The 18,031-nt window shown below is 36.6% G+C and overlaps 1 protein-coding gene across 1 annotated transcript in view; it reads right to left on the reverse strand.

Annotated features, from left to right (window-relative positions):
* The window catches only part of Oxct1 (3-oxoacid CoA-transferase 1), a 134,420-nt gene that overhangs the window by 56,916 nt on the left and 59,473 nt on the right, over positions 1-18,031 (reverse strand). The window contains exons 8-13 of the mRNA XM_070041107.1: positions 15,755-15,862; positions 14,281-14,395; positions 13,083-13,177; positions 11,401-11,449; positions 4,941-5,013; positions 4,291-4,366 (exon numbers count right to left, since the gene is read on the reverse strand). Of these exons, the coding sequence (XP_069897208.1) occupies positions 4,291-4,366; positions 4,941-5,013; positions 11,401-11,449; positions 13,083-13,177; positions 14,281-14,395; positions 15,755-15,862 (516 nt within the window). The remainder of the gene's footprint in view (positions 1-4,290; positions 4,367-4,940; positions 5,014-11,400; positions 11,450-13,082; positions 13,178-14,280; positions 14,396-15,754; positions 15,863-18,031) is intronic.

Raw genomic sequence — 18,031 nt, forward strand, 5'->3', positions numbered from 1 at the left:
CTATCATCAATTTCCCCTCTATCCCTTTTTTTATGGAAACTCAGGCAGAACTGTTAAAAATCTGTGTATTACAGGACCAACACTGAATACTAAGAAGCTGTTAAAGGGTGAGACAAAGAGCATCCATACCAGTTGCTTTTCTTAAAGGTTCAGTGCTTATTATAATCCAACACTGAAATGATTGATAGTGATATCAGTTGCTGAGAACTCAAGGCTGTTACACAGACGTAGAAAAACTATTAAACTCAGTGAAATGATAAAAGTAAGTGAAAAATTATATAATAAAGCTGAATTTTTCAGCTTCTTGGCTGTCAGATTTTGCAATAAAAATGTATCCTAATTTTATACATCGGCATAAATCTTTGGGACAAAAAGAAAGATTTCTCACTAAAACTACATAAGACTGGTACAATTCATCCTATCTACAACCAACAAAAACTAGCAATGTACCCTGAAAGGATTTAGCTTTGAATTCTTGAATATCAACTTAGGATAAACAGTTTGAACTGATTTCCTCAGAATCTTCATGCTTGAGCCAGTGTCCTTTAGGCAAATAGTTCCTCTTCTAATGTTAAACACGAATGCATTAAGGAAGATGAAAATAATAGTCACTATTTATGGAGTACTGCACTGTTCACTTTTCATTTTCCTATACTTAGTTCGTACAAAAAAAATGTGTTTCAGATCATCTAGGTTGAAAAGGATAAAGCTGAAACTGGTCTTGACTCTGAAGTCCTTGGTCTTGTTCTGAAACTCTGAAAATGAAAATATAGGCTGCAAATCATATGCTCAGCAGTCAAGAAGGGATTATCAGTTACTTCAAGGAGCAAAAGAAAACCAATCCCAAACAACATTGCTGCCAACTTCCATTACCAGAATTGAACAGTGCTATGCTTAACTTCCCTCAGACTACCACAAGGCTAGTTAGAATGTTCCAGAGGCCCCAACCATCACCACACTAGATTCATTCCCTTGGAAACTCATAAGTTCCAAATGATATTAAGAATACTATAAAGCAATAAACACTAACATTGTAATTATTCATGGCAGCCTTAAGAAGATATATAAAAATATGATACACATTGGAAACTCCTGCTACAAAGGGCAACTACCTAATGTTCTCTCATTGAAAGCTTCCAGTAGCACGGCGTGCTAACTCATAACATAAATAAATCTCACCTGAAGGAAACTTCCTGAAGAGAAGAATATGTTGAACAAAAGGTTTCTCCTCAGGACCACTGTGTAAACCAACTTTAGAGAAAACATTAACCCGGAGAAACAGTTCAATTAAAAATCCTATTGCTTCTCTCCTCAGGTATTAATGTTATTCGCTTGTTGGCCCAAATCTCCCATTTCTCTGCCAGAATCTCATTCTTCACTCATAAAGTAATAACCACTTATTTAGCATAGACTATGTGTCAGTACTATGATCTGATTACAGCAGCTATTTCCTAATTTATTCCTTTACATAATTCCATAAAGTTGGTCCTATTATGTCATTCCTATTTTACATGGAGGAAAAAGAAGTTACTGGCACAAGTTACACAGATAGCAAGTGCCTGCAGTGGCATAGAAGAGGAGATAAGAGGGGATGTGGACAGAAGGGAACCCTACTGCATTGTTGGTGGGAGTGTAAACTTGTTCAACCACTTTGGAAAGCAGTATGGAGGTTCCTCAAAAGACTCCACACAGAGCTCCCCTATGACCCAGCAATCCCACTTTTGGGCATTTACCCAAATGATCAAACACAAGATTACACTAAAGCTACCAGCACAACTATGTTTATTGCAGCATTATTTACCATAGCTAAGATATGGAACCAACCTAGATGCCCCTCAGTAGATGAATGAATCAAGAAAATGTGGTATATATACACAATGGAATTCTATGCCTCCAACAGAAAGAATGACATTGCCCCATTTGTTAGGAAATGGAAAAACTTGGAAAAAATTATATCAAGTGAAGTAAGCCAGGCCCAAAGAAACATAGGTCCCATGGTTTCCCTTATTTGCAATAACTAGTGTATGTCAGAGTCAAGCAGAAAAGGTCAGAAAAGTTGATATTAGGGAAATGAGCCCCAAGATAAGTATTCAAATGTTTTTTTTTCTTTCATGCAATTGTTTCTAACATATTTATAAGATGATTTCTTTGTTGCTTTGTATGTCCTTCCCCACGGTATAACCCCTGCTTTCCCTTTTTTGATGTTGGTATAATTTGTGGAGGGGAAGGGAAGAATCAAATCATTTAACTAAGGATACATATGGACCCATTGCAACAATGAGATGTACAAGTCATTATGCTAAAAAACGAACTTTACAACTTTGGGGAAGAGGGATGGGATAGAGAGGGTGGGGTGGTATGGGAAGGGATGGGAAGGGGAAACAAAGGAGGAGACAATGCTTGATAAGAAATGTACTCGTTATCTTGCCCATGTAATTGTAACCCCTCTGTACGGTATTTTCACAATTAAAAAAAAAAGAAGAGGAGATAAGAATATTTGCAAATAGTTATCACAATGAAATGCCCTTGTGCAATTAATACTTGCTAATAGAAAAAAAAGCCTTTTAAAGGCTTTTTAAAGCCTTTTAGTTGAGGAAGAAATATAGGGAGAATGATGGCAGGGGTTACAATGAGCAAGATACATGGTCTTCACAGGCTGACATATTGAAAGGAAACCCCTTTGTACCACTATGCACAGATAATTTAATTAATTTAAGAATCAAAGAAGAAATATATACAAAATCCTCATTTTTAAATAATTAGATGGAGCTCTCATAGCAACTTGAAATATTTTTCCTAATATTTCAAAAATTATCTCGGTCCCTCCTACTACGTCCTGCAGTGGTTTCAGAAATTCAGCAGGACAGAGTGGGAGAGACACCTGAACTTAAAGGCACAGGCAGGAACTTCCTGAACAGAGTTCCAGGATCACTACAAAGTGGAGAGAGACTCAACAAATGGAACTACCTTAAAATAAAAAGTTTCTGCATAGCTAAAGACATAGCAACCAAACTAGAAAGACAACCAAAATATTTACAAGCAACATATCAGACAAGGAGCTAATATCAGTATATACAGGGAACTCAAGAAACTATCCCTCCCAAACCCAACAAACCAATTACTAAATAGGCAAGGGAACTAAAGAGAGACTTCTCAGAAGAAGAGATAAAAATGGCAAAGAAACACATAAGGAAATGTTCACTATCCCTGGTTGTAAAGGAAATACAAACAAAGACAACTCTGAGATGCCACCTTACCCCAGTCAGAATGGCCCACATCCAGAAGTCAGCCAATGACAAATGCTGGATGCGGAGAAAGAGGAACTCTACTGCATTGCTGGTGGGAATGTCCACTTATACAACCACTTTGGAAAGCAGTCTGGAGGGTCCTCAGAAAGTTAAATATAGACCTCCCCTATGACCAAGCAACACCACTCATAGGCATCTATCCTGAACAACAGGAACCAGGATACAAGGACACATGCACCTCCATGTTTATTGCAGCACTGTTCACAATAGCCAGGATATGGAAACAACCCAGATGTCCCACCACAGATGAATGGATCCAAAAATTGTGGTATCTATACCCAATGGAATATTATGCAGCCATTAGAAAGGACAAAATAATGGCATTTGCAGGGAAATGGACGGAACTAGGAGAAATCATGTTGAGTGACGTAAGCAAAGGACAAAGAGACAAACAGCACATGGTCTCCCTGAAAAATGGATGTTAAATCCAAAATATAAGGTGATATGACAAAGTTAACAAGATGTGAGAAACAAAGAATCTCCACTCATCTGGTCGAATCACTACTAAATAACCCCATGCTGCTGATTACACATATGGTATATATGTGTACACAGGAGGGAAACTAGGAGGAGGACAGAGAACTTGAGGGAACCAGGGAAAAACATACAACAGTGGGACCTATCAGCTGCACTGGACATTGATCAAAATGAACCAAGCAACTCAATGGCAGCGATAGGAGGGAGGGAATGAGTGGGAAAGAGGGAACAGCTGACACTATGCAAAAGGAAAGGAATGTACACATCACCCAACGTGGAAGAAATAACTGTATTGTCAAAGCCCATAGAACTCATAAACTTTATAGACCACATAGACCATTTGCCTCATGAAAGTTAGAATGTGTTTGTGAATTTAACTAAGCATCACTATCCCAAAATACTGTAAAATTTGTCAAATTATGTAATCACTTAATCACGATAAAGAATTTGTAAAAAAAATTATCTTGGTCCAAGCATAATTCAGAAGGGAAGAAAGTTTACTTACAGGTATCATCCAGTTAGCCAAGTCACCATATTTGGAAACCTGCATGGCTCCTAGCATTGTTAGATCGACATGTCCCCTGAGAAAGAAAAAGAATATAGAAAGCAAACTTCATAAACTTTACGTTCCTATTGCTTGAAAACATCAAAAATTAAGAAAAATATTTATACTCCCAAAAATACATGTCCTTGTCTTCTCCCATGCTTTCTAAATAGACCAGCTCAAAGCTAATGCAGCAAAATAACCACTCAGAGTTCTTTTTAAAAATAATAGCCTAGATTTTCTCCAGAAACAAATTCAACATACATGTGCACATTAAAATGTGTTGCTTTCAGTGAGGAAGAAGGTGACTGGATTTGAAAACAAACACTAGCTGGGAACCTTCGTGAAAGACCCTCATGAAAGGTTATCTCTACCTAGCTGGTGCAAATATACATGTTCTATGTTGGAGGGTTCTTTTCCTAATAGTGGGCTGGGTATTTCAATGCTCAACCACCAGTGGGATTGACTTCATAGCTTCCTGCAGCTGAATAAGCTGTGATACTTTAATAGGACTGTGAGAAGTAAACCTAGGCTTCAGAGCCTTGCTCACACACTTTGGATGACTCAGCTCTGCCTGCACCACGATCGTGAGGGGCTCCATTATTACATACCCTCTAATCATTGCGAATGATTCATCGCTGGAGAAAAAAGAAGCTCCTGGAAGAACAGTAACTGTTTCCTTGCCTAAACACACACACACAGAAAGGAAGAAAAAACAAAAGGAAGAAAAGACTATTACATTTCTAAGGATATCATGGTGAACCAAGGGTCTACACATCTTTGCTTCCAAAAGACAAAAAAAAAAAAAAAACTTAAACTCCCTTTATTAGAGAGAAAAGGATAGTTTTTACACCATCACTATTCAGCATTGCTGGGTAAGGTACTAATCACCAACGTCTGATGATATTATTTGTGAATTCTGTATAGGCAATGTACCTTTCTATTGCCTGTCCCTACTCTGCCTCCCGCTCACCCCATGCCCTTTCACAAGTCACTGTAAAATACAAATAAAAATGAGGAGAGACTTTGGGGGTGACATTTGTCAGGATCAATAAAATTTAAAGTCACTAGAGTTACAGAATAAACATGAACTGGAGAACTCTAATTTTGAAAAGGATTTCATAAAAGCTGTCCTTCAGGTTTCCTGTTTTTGTTGTTGTTGTGGTTGGTTTTAAATCAACTTTCAGCTAAAAGATCTAGTATATAGTACCGTGGCTGTAATTGACTATACTTGATGGTATATTTGAAATTTGCTTAGAGAGTAAATCTTACACACCCTTGCCACAAAGCAAAAATGGTGATGTGAGGTGATGAGTATATATGTTCATTAACTTGATGGTAGTAATCATTTCATAATGTATACAAATATCAAATCCTTCAATAGGGCTAGGGAATAAATAACATAAAAGTCAATTAGCAATACATGAAGACTCATCTAAAACCCTACTATCATTAAGCCTGAGCCCTCTTATTTTGTTCTCTCTCCTTTCTTCCCTCTTTCTCCTTTTCTCTCTTCACTCTATCTCATGCCCTGATCTCTTGTCCTCTTTTCTCCCCTTCCCTTTTACTTCTTTTCTCACTCCTTTCTTTTAAATATATCTTTATTCTCTTGTTCCTGTACACTTTTACAAAAACTATCAGATTTTGACAAAGGGGGGAAACAGTATGTTAGTCCTGGACAACTTATTTAGTGAAAGAATTCTCTTGGAAGGACTTCTAAAATGTACCTGTTTTACTTAAAGTTCAGAGCTAGGGAAACTCTGCACATTTTCCCAGGCTCCATGAGTCAAGTAATATAACTTAAACCTAATAGGCTCTCCCTTTTGTCTCCTCTCATTCTCTGCTTCTTGCCTGTTCAGGAGCTTCAGGTGTCCAGAAACACTTGTATATAAAAAGTGCTCGCGAACTCTCTGATGAAAAGTAAGTCAATTATCTGAGGCCATTCTATGTGTCATTCCAAATAAGAAGGTAGACAAAACGAAGGTGTGTGAAAGCTACAAGTGTGCAGAAAAGCTGCTGGACACTCATCAAGCAAGGCCAGAATTGGTCTGACCATTCCCAGCTGTACAACAGAGTTATGGGTCCAGCATCTCAAGTCTTGACAAAAGCTAACTTTTCAATCCAGCTCTTCCATTGGAGCTGGAACATAGAAAAATCGGGAGTATAGGGTATTTATATTACGTTGACATATTTATCCCCCAAGGAAGTTTGATTCTAAATGACAGAAACATTGTCCCATTTTCCAAAACAGAAAAGCTTTGGAAAACACTTTCTGTTATGGTTTGAAGGGGCTTTTGGAAAGCACATAACATTTTCAGGATTAAGTGAGATAATGTAAATAAGGTTTTCTCCAGAGCCTCGCCCAGAGAAACAGTTCCAAAAAGATTAGTTTCTATCTCTATCATTGTTATTTTTCTCTCTAAACCTCTTTAAAAACCAGAAAAAGCCATAGCTCTTCTAGAGATAAATGACACAAGACCCATAAACCTGGTGAGAGAGCCAGCCTGTGTGAGCTCTGGGTTTTAGGACAGACACATCACTGCTAAACTTTATCCTAAAACAACTTCTATGCCCAACAAAATAAGATCCTTATGAGTGTGGTGAGGTGGAGAATGAAGGATGAATTTGTAGGTAGAAAATGAGAAAACCATCCTTTTTATTTTTTCTTTTTCTCCTTTTGCTGGTCCTAAGGCTTGAACTCAGGGCCTGGGCACTGTCCCTGAGCCTCTTTGTGCTCAATTCTAGCAGTCTATCACTTCAAGCCACGGCATCACTTCCAGCTTTTCCTGAGCAGTTTACTAGAAATAAGAGTCTCACAGACTTTCCTGCCCAGTCTGGCTTCAAACCACTATCCTCAGCTCTCAGCTTCCTGAGTAGCTAGAATTATAGGTGTGAGCCACAGGCACCTGCCTTATTCTTTTAATTCTATTTTCAGCTCTTAAATCATAATGACTTCCAGAAGGGTATTCCTCACTGGCTGATAATGTGTAGATGATGATGCTTACCACTTTTAGATCAAAATGATTTATGAAGTAAAATTTTGTTAAGAGCTTCTCTCCCCATCCCCCCAAAAAAAACTCATGGAATATAATTGTCAGGCCCATGCTAATAAATCCTAGCATCTTATGAATTGCATTCATTTGAAGCAAAGCTGATTGTAAACTTTTTCATTTAAATTTGTTTTTAATTGTTACATTAAAAAATGTATATTATTTTGGAGTACAATGTGTTTTGATGCATGTATAGATTGCACGATGTTCCAATTAAGGTAAACAAATCCATGTCTTATAACATTTATCATTTTATTATGTTGATAACACTACAAATCTTTTTATTTTTCATTTTTGGAGGGGGGGCAGGGCCTGGGAGCTGTCCCTGAGTTTTTATGTTCAAGCCTAGTACTCTACCAATTGAGCCACAGCTCCACTTCTGGTTTTTTGGTGGTTAACTGAAGGTCTCACAGACTTCCCTGCCCAGGCTGGCATTTAACCTTGTTCCTCAGATCTCTGCCTCTTGTGTACCTAGGATTACTGGAGTGAGCTACCAGTGCCTGCCTCAAATTCTTTCTTCTAGCTTCTTACAATACACAGTTTATTACTGTTATCTAAGATTACTCTCAAAGCCTCCTATTCTTATTTACATGTAACCTCAATGAAAGCCTCTTCATGTGTTTATTGACTTTTTTTTTACTTTTTTGGAAACTGTTTGATTCATTTGTCCAATTTTTATATTGGATTGTATGTTCTTCTGGTGTTTAATTTTTGAGTCTTTATATTCTGAATAATAATCCCTATCAGGTCATTAATTTTTATTATGAGAAGACACTAAATTGAATCAAGGAATTTTGTCCTTGATTCCATTCATGAGCTGAATTATGTTTGCTGACTTAAATATATTGAACCATGCTCTGTGCCCATGGAAACGTTTGATAATGTCTGCAGTTGGCATGGTTAAACCTGGGAGAGAAAGTTCGATTGGCATCTAGTGTAAGGATGGTGCACACAACAACCCAAAGAGATTCCCTTGGTCACCCAGCCCCAAAGTCCTATAGAGTTGAATAGAACACCTGCCTGGAGGTATCTGTATCACTAGATTAAAAAATAAAAAATAAAAAACAAAAAGTTAAAATAGAAGGGGACTATGTAATGGAAGGGAAGACCAGTTGCAAGGGTAAAGAGATAAGAAAAGGTGAAAGGGAATAATTACTATATATGTGTGGAAATGTAATAATCAAATGCATTTTTTTTGGTCCTGTTGTGGGGCCTGAACTCTGGGCCTGGGCGCTGTCCCTCAGCTCTTCAGCTCAAGGCTAGCACTCTACCACTTGAGCCACAGTGCCACTTCCGGCTTTTTCCTTTTTGCTTATGTGGTGCTGAGGAATCGAACCCAGGACCTCGAGCATGCAAGGCAAGCACTCTACCACTGAGCCATCTTCCCAGCCCCTAAAATGCATTATTTTGTATAGTTCGTATATCCTAACAGAAATGTACTATTTGAAAATGAAGGAAAAGCTAATTTCAGTAAAATTGTAGGTTCTATTAGCACTATAAAATGCTTGAAAAGATTCTAAATATAATGCTCTGTCAATGATGTTTTCTAGAGCACACAGTCCTACCATCAACTGAAAAAAGAGAAACCTTTTTTAAATAATTTATTTGTCCTTTAATTTTTCCAGAAATACCGCCTCCAATTTTTAAGAAATATTTTTCCAATAAACGTTATTCACTCATACCTTCTATTTTTAGCAAGTGTTTTTCTAAGTCTCTCTGAATCTCTACTGAATGAAGTGAAAGCAAGTAAAGATTTATAAAGTATATTTAATTAAATTTCATTTTTTAGAAATAGGTAAGTAGGTGTTTAACTTCACAAAATGGAAAAGATTCCTATTAGAATCCTTTAAAACCAACACAAATAATGGGCTGATGTTCTAGGTTATTTCCTGATATTTTGGGAAGTTGAGGAAATCACTAGTTTATATTCTACATTTTCCATTTCAAATTATTTCCTGCCTAATTTGTATCACTCCAAATACAGAAACATCAAAACTTTCCAGGTCTTACAGGATTGCATAAATTTTGAGACTTTGGTTCAGAAACTAAAACAATTGCTTAGCGATTAAAATTCTTAATTTATCAAAAAAAAAGTATCATCAGGCATGGTAACACACACCTGTAATACCAACTACTTAGAGAGGTAGGTAGGTATCATTAGGATCATGGCACAAAGTTAACAAGAGTCCAGCTCAATCATTATCCAGGTATGGAGGTGCATACTGGTGATCAAAGCCATGTGGAAAACTGGTCTGAGCAAAAACATAGGATTTTATCTGAAAAATAACTAAAATAAAGTAAAGCAAAAAGAAAAAGGACTCAAGGTATGGCTCAAACACTTGTCTAGCAAGTATAGGACAAATAAACAAAATCCTACACAGGACTACGGTGAATGAGTTAGAAAATGACTCAGATGATTTGCACCTTGGCTTCATTAGGAATGAGCTACTTATAAACTCAACAGAATTGGAAACACCTACTGGCCAGCAATGTGACCAAACAGATTACTCACTTGTCTAAGAAAAGTGGGTTTTATGAACTCATGCCTGAAATTTGGAAAATGGAGTTATTCATTTTGCAAATAACTCACTAACATCATAAATTAATTAAGCCAAGCAGCAAATATTTTCACAGATCAATGAGCTATTGCTAAAGGGGACAGTACAATTAAATTATAGCGTTGGTGAAATGTCATTGCTTTATCACAGTGGTCCTTTTAGAGTTGAGTCGTGTTAACTAATTCAACTATTCAACCAGAAGCTGTATTACTTCCAAAAATTCTAAGTGTCAAACATCAATCCTACTTGGCATCTGGCCTTTGTGCTCAGCTCATCTTACCCCTGAGTTTTAAACATACTATTTCAGAAAGCAAAGTAAGAACAATACTTTGACGGGGGTTAGGATGAATAAAGAAGGATGTAAAAAAAAAATCTTGCTAGAGCATAGAAATTAGCTCCTAATTGGCAGCCCCATTCTAAGGAGAAGCTGTAGCCCAAAATGATGACACTGGCAGCCTGACATTAGGCTGCTGAAAGATGTGGTGGTACACAAATATATTCTACTCAAAAACAGGCTAATGGTAGAAAGAGAAACATAGGCTGACAGGGTCAAAGGAAAAGATCATGCTAAAATCGCCATATTTTTTCACCTCCCTAGGTTGTGCCTAGTGGCAGAAGACAGCTTTAAGAAACCCTGTCTGTACCAGTACAGGCTGCTCTCCCTCTCACCAGTAAGCACTAGAGGGCAGTGAGCATCAACTACAACACTTGCTACTGAGGATCAACAACTGGCTCCTTTAGCCAGAAAAGTGTGACCTACTTCAACTGGGGATGAGCCAATGAGAAGCACAGGCAGGCAACCAAGGTTACTGCAAGTTGGTGGTATTCTACTGAGGGCCTATTCGTATTGGTTGGACTCCTCGTCAAGGTGGAGTAGAAATAATAATTTTCGTCCTTACTCAGTGTTCTCTTCTTCCCAAACCTTTATTAATTGTCATTTCCTTTAATTTTCCTCAATAGCTCCATTCAAGTGATCTCTTTGTACAGTCAGAACCCTGATTAACCTTCAAAGCTCATCTAAGCTCATCTACTAAGTGAGTCTCCACCAGTATTTCCTCCTTTATCTCAGTCATCTGTGAATGGATGCCAAAGAAAAGCTAGAAAGGCTCGATCAGAAATGCAGTAGGATACTCTAGAAAGAGACAAGAACTTTACAACTTGAGGAAGCGGGAAGTGGGGGGGGGTAAAGTGGGAGAGAATGAAGGGGGGTAACCTTATTCAAAAAGAAGTGTACTTATTACCTTACTTATCTAACTGTAACCTTACTATATATCATCTTTACAATAAAAATTTAAAACTAAACTACCCCTCCAAAAAGCCAAAAAAAAAAAAAAAAGAAAGAAAGAAAGAAAGACAGAAAGAAAGAGGCAAGGAATTGAGTCTAACTTCTTGCTATTACTTGACATACAACTAAGTTAACACAAAGAAAACGTTGGGGAAAAAAATGTCAAAGGTGAGTTTACCTGCGTTGATTAGATCTGCATCAACTTCATGCTTCATCGGATATGGACCCTATCAAAGACAGCCCATGCTCAGTTAGTGAAAGACAACTTTCCTGAATCCCATGCAAAAACTGTAATATACAGAACTTCCTGAAACTCCTAGGAAGACAGCATCCAAGGATTGTTGAAAACAAACTTTACAACTTCAGAGGAGGGTGGGGAGGGGTTTGGGGGAGGTGGGGAAGGAAGGGATAGTAGGGGAAAAACAAAGGAGGGGTAACAATGCTCAATAGGAAATGTACTCATTACCTTACTCATGTAACTGTAACCCCTCTGTGAAGTATGTTTACAATAAAAATATTTTAAAAAATAATAATTCCTTTATTTCTGTGTCTCTCTTTCTCATATTGATTAGTGTTTCTATATTCGCTTTCAAAATGGTCATGGGGCTTGAACTCTAGGGCTTGGGCACTGTCCTTGAGCATTTTTGTTCCAGGCTAGTGCTCTACCACTCTGAGTCACATCACTACTTTCAGTTTTCTGGAAGTTAATTGGAGATAAGAGTGTCACGGACTTTCCTGCCCAATGTGGCTTTGAACAGCAGTCCTAAGGTCTCAGCCTCCTGAGTAACTAGGAATACAGGTATGAGCCACCAGCGCTTGGCTGGCTTCAATATGTACATAAATAAGTGACACTAGAAAAGGAAAAATATCTTCTAAATATACCCATTTGAAAGATCTGTTGTATGCTATTTAAAATACATCAATAAAACAAAAAGTGATTTTTTTTTTAGTACCTACTATGCTGTCAGTTATTTACTAAATCTTTCTGGAAGGACCCCAGAGAATCAACTCCCAGATATGTTATTGACGAGTCAGAAAAAATTTTGAAAGGCAATTGTAATTTTCTTTGTGTACTACTGAAGGTCTGAATTTGGGTTCTAATCTTATCATTCTCTACATTTAAGTTTGGAAATCTTTATACTCCTTTGCTGAGATCTTTTCAGTCTGTCGTTGTTTTGTTTGTTTCTATGACTATACATGCATGTGTGCATGCGTTGCAGGTATGCTGGGATTGAAACCAGAGCTAGGCAAGTGCTCTACCACTAAGGTATATTGTCAACTAAGGCGCTAATCACTAGGATCACCACAAAATTTTTCAATTTCAAACCAAAACATGAAAGAAAAGAAGAGGAAAAATCAAGAATTAGGAATTATACTTTTCAAGAGTGATCAAAATTTTTTCCTATAACTAAAAGACACTAATCCTTTAAGCTTATGTACATTTCTCTTTTAAGTTGATCATGGATAAGTCACAGACTTACTTCCCTTTTCTTCAGAATAATCACCTAAGACAAACAGAACACAAGTCTTGGACTTTCATAGGAGTGTATTTATATCCAGTTGTTTCGTACTTGTGTGTCCGAAAAATGGTCATATTTATTGCTTCAATTTGTCAGTGTCAACTTCATGCTTGCATGCCAGCACAGGCAGGCTAAGATCATTATTCATATTTTGCATACAAGACATACATTTTCTATGTGTACAATTTGTGCTTTTATTCCAATACTCGTTAAGATCTACTGAGAAATAAAGTTTGTAAATATTACAAGTTGACAAACTACAAATAAATAACCCCTGTTAACGTTAGTCAAGTAAAACTTTACAATTTTTTTAATACTTTTAAATTACTTTAAAACTTACCAAACCCAGAACACCATTTTCACTTTGAAGATGAACAGTCATATCTGGGCTGATAAAGTTACTGGCCAAAAGAGGGATTCCTATGCCCAAATTAGCTGAAAGAAAAGATGTTAAGGACCAGCAATGGCAAAGGGAGAGAGATTATACATTTAAGTCAGAGCAGATGCTTTCATTAAAAGGAGATTGTTGTGGATGTAATTACCAAATATATTCTTTAGTTATCCTCTGGGTAGTACTTTGTAATTTTCCATAAAGGAAATAGATTTTTGATGACAGTTTTCTCTATAGCAGTAACAAGTTTTCCTATAGAGATACCAAAAGAGTGGCTTCAGAAGCTAGTGAAGAGGTCATAATAAAAATATAAAACATGTCTTATTTTTTTATTTGGATTGATATATGGTAAAGGATGTGCTATTAAACATCTTTGGATCCTTGTTTAAATGCCATTTTCACTATACAAAACTCTTACCTGAAAAGATGATTTAATATTTTAAAAACAGGTACTATGTTTAAATTAAAAACAAAAAGTCTGACTAGTGTGTATAAACTACATAAATTCCTCTGCTTTGCTGTGGTAACATTATTTCAGAGAACCATAGAGAAAAATCAAGGGGTTTATTTCAGTAAATATAATGTGGTTTGGGTGGAGGGTACTATTGAGAGGGAACTGGTCTAATGAGAATAGATATTGTAAAAATACATTATGGTAGAAATAAATGAATAAATAAATAAAAGTAGAATGATGAAAAACAGAAAAAAATCCAAACACAAATTGTACTAATGTCTTCAGAATTTGAATTCTTTATGGATTTGAATCATACCCTTACAAAACATCACACATAAAAGTGCATTCCACAGAATCATTATCAAGGAAATAGGGGTTTGTTGAGAAGTTGAATGTGATATTTCAAATGAGAATGCAAATATTAGAATATCAAGAAAATAAACAGTAATATTTATAATAGTAATTCTGATATCTGAAGCCCTCATCTAAGGTGATTTCTTTTCCTAACAAACCCTATCCAAAAGTCAAACTGTATCAAAATCTACTGTATACTAGAAAATTATTATGTTAATTTTCAATTGCTATTTTGGCTAAAGAAGGCAAACAGATTATAATCAAGAGGCTTAGCCAGCTGATCAATATAGGAAAAGGAAGCGCTATATCTTTGGCCGGTCTCAGAACAGTAAAGGATACCATACATGCCATCCTCAAATTCAAGAGCTGCCCTCTTGATGATACGTTCCCTCACATCAGCTCCAGGTTTGCTGGATTTGGATTGTCCATCTTTCTCCTTCCGGACAGATAAACGCTTTAAAATAAACAGAAATAAGTTACTCATGGTTGAAGGTATGGTTTTTATACTTCATCACCTCCCAGTATAAAGAATTTTCTGGGGGAAAAAAATGAACTCTCATTATTACTAGGAGGCAAATCTGAAATGTAATCAAAGTCTTAAAAATAAAAGATGAACATGGGTGACATCTGATGACAGAAATAATTCTTCACATCTGCCCTGTCTCTTTAAAGTGATTAAACCACCTAGTACTGTCATACTCACTGCTACTTTGGGTACTGAATTCTCCTCAGGCATTCAGAGATTGAGCCTGAACAAAGAGAAGGGAAGAAGCCCTGGAAATATGTTGTTCAGGGATGTCAGAATGTGTTTACCAGGTGTTACTGCTGGCATTGCCTACAGCCACCTGCAGAGACTAGACTAATTTCGCTATACGTATATCACATAAACATCCTGTAAAAAAAAAAAAAAGCCAGAAACTTTTTCCATTATTAAATATCCTTGACATAGACTCTTGTTTCTATTTGCAAATTTCCCTTCCTTTCTCCTAAGACCACTGACAATAGTTTTGGACAGCAGAATGTCTTTCTGTTGATGTCCACAGGGTTTTTAATATACCCTACTCTATGTCTGTTAAATCTCGACATCAATTTAAAACCAGCTGGCCATTTCTTGTAGTCTCACTGGCTTAAAAATCTCTCCAGTGTTCCATGTTCCCTATTCGTTGTACAATCTCATTCCAACCCAGAGCTCAAAGCTAAAAATGATATTCTTTCTACATTCCATAAAAGTACAACATAACTTCAAGATAGAAATATACTTTTGAGTAATCAAACATTAAGGCTAGAAACATGTTTTTGAGGGAAGGGTAAAGGGGTAGACACACAAACAAATGGAAGGAGGAAAGGTGAGCAAATGCAGTCATTATATTTGTTGTATACTGTGTAAAAAATGAGTTATGTAAATTGAGGATAGGGATGGAAGGAGAGAAATAGGGGAGAACAAAAGAAGGAGTGGCATTGACCAAGAAGCATTGTACTTATAACCTGACTTACAGAACCATAATCTCTCTGTACAACTATATCGGTCATCATCAAGACTACAGCAAAGACCTGATTATGCTTCTTTACCCTCTAGGACAGCCAGCCAAAGAAGCCTGGTAGTCACAGCCTAAAGAATTATGGGACATAATCACATGCCTACCTTGTAGAAACAAGGTAGTATAAGCCTAGAGAATACCAAAGAAGTGTTTAGTAAGACCCAAAGCAAAATTTGCTTCTCAGTTCCAACTTCCTGTGATCTGGAATCACTCTAGGGATGTACCTGCCCCTAAATCAGACCCATAAAAACTGACAAAGAATCCAAGTCAATTACTTCAATTCGCTTTTCATATTTTTCTCCCTTTATAAGGCGATGCACATAAATCTTAGGAACATGTATATCTTCTGCAGCAAATGATCCAACATCTACAATTTCTTCAACCTAGACAAAGAGAAAATAATTAAATTAGATCACCAAAGCCGAAAAGAAACTTTGAAAAAGTGGAAAAAAATGCATCCTCTCTTCCAACTTAGGTTGGATATGCAAAGCCAATATACATATGAAAGAATAAGTATATGTGTCTATGTGTACACACATAGATACGTATGTATATGTTATATATTCCACAAAAGAGAAATTCAAATACATGTGCCTGAATACAAAACACAGTGCAGAAAGCTGCAGAACTTAAGTCATTTCCTAAAAAAGCTACAGTTATAAAGTTATCAAATGGTTCTCGGCACAGCTGCTTGAACTTTCACAAATTGCAGATCAATTATGCAAAATCTGAAAGCCTATGCGTTAAACACAGAGTCTTAGAACTAGTGGGAAATTAATCATATCAATGACAAAAATCTGTAACCACATCTGCTTGGTCAACTGAAGAGCTTTTTAAGTATAGACACAAATGCTATTTGTAACAGTTTTTAATTATTCCTATCCTTAGCTTCCTAAGATCATGACAGAATTATAATGGCAGAAATAATGTTCAAGCTATATAATCAATTTTAATATGAAAGTTTCAGGAAGGAAATGTTAATCATTAGAAATAGTCGATTTAATTAGACTTAGTCATCCCTGGAACATTTTATAGCAGTGTGAAATGCTACCAAGTTAGTCTGTTATTTTAGAACTCAGGAAAAATAATTTCCAACATATTTTTGAAGAAACTCAAAGAAAATATAATTGTAACATTGCTATAGTGAAAGAATTAGCTTTCTGATGAAAAATCAGATATTCTGCTTCATAAGTGCCTTATATCATTTGGATTTTCAGTGTAGCCACACCCTGTGCCTTAAATACTTGGGCCACTGGGTAGCACGATTGTGAACTGGTAGGATCTTTAAGAGGTGGGTCCTTGTGGGAGGTCTTTTTATCATTAGGAATGGGTAAAGAAGAACATAGTACTCTGTCCTCATCATCTCTGTACTATGCTTCCTTGTCATGAAGCAAACAAGCCAGTTTGCCCTTCACACATTACCCACTACTTTCACCTAGAACTGCCCTCGGAGACCTAAAAGGCTAAGGCTAAGTCAGCCTGATCACTCAGGGTAACTGTTTATTTTTGTCAGCTAATTATCTCCGGTATTTTATTACAATAATAGAATGCTGATGAATACAATACCCAATGTAAATCATTATTTGCTTAAACGAATTGACTTAATGACACAAAAAGAGCTGTGCTGTACTTTTACTCTAAAATATTAACTAAACTACGCCCCAAAGTTTGTGGCATTACTAGCCCTCCTTATGCTGTGGTAGTTCTGTAGGCCTTCACCAAACTCCTCCGATGGTGAAGGCATACCAGTGATTACAGAAGACAATTTAGTTATTGTACAATGGTCTAACTAATTTTAAAACACCAAGACATACATGCTAGACAAAAGCTACCTTCCTTGATTAGTAAAAGAATATGGACAGAACTGGGGGAAAACAAAAACAAAAATGACTCAGAGCTGAAGAGGCAGTAAGCAGACAGACACCCATGCTGAGTTAGTGTGCATAGATGTATCTGAGGATGAGTTAGGGGGAAGCAAGGGTGCTTCTGGCCCTGAACAGTGTCTCCTCCTCCAGACTTTGCTGTGCCCTGGTATTCGCTCTCTATCCCAAGTGGGGACTCGCTAAAGAGAAGGTAGGGATGGGACAGCTACGCACTGTTACTACCTCTGCAATGAGCTGAAACTTCCAAAAGTTAGGACCCATGCATATCTTTACACTCTTTCAGTTTAAGCCTTTGAAAAATGTGTTTATATATTAATGCATTATATTAAGGATACCTGTGAAAATTATATGTGAAAACATTAATTACAACATTCATGATAATGAGTTAGAGATTAATGCATTATATTAAGGATACCTGTGAAAATTATATGTGAAAACATTAATTACAACATTCATGATAATGAAGTTAGAGATCAACAATAAGAAAATGGTAAAAAATAAATAAATAGCATACCCACATGATGAATAGTATTATATTCTCATATTTGATGACATCATAATATTTTTATTTATTTTCTGTACATTTTTATTGTAAAAATACTGTACAGAGGGGTTACAGTTACATGAGCAAGGTAATGAGTTCATTTCCTATCAAGCATTGTTGCCTCC

This window comes from Dipodomys merriami, unplaced genomic scaffold (assembly GCF_024711535.1).
Source record: "Dipodomys merriami isolate MVZ:Mamm:240054 unplaced genomic scaffold, mDipMer1.0.p SCAF_30, whole genome shotgun sequence".
In the NCBI taxonomy this organism is placed as follows: domain Eukaryota; kingdom Metazoa; phylum Chordata; class Mammalia; order Rodentia; family Heteromyidae; genus Dipodomys; species Dipodomys merriami.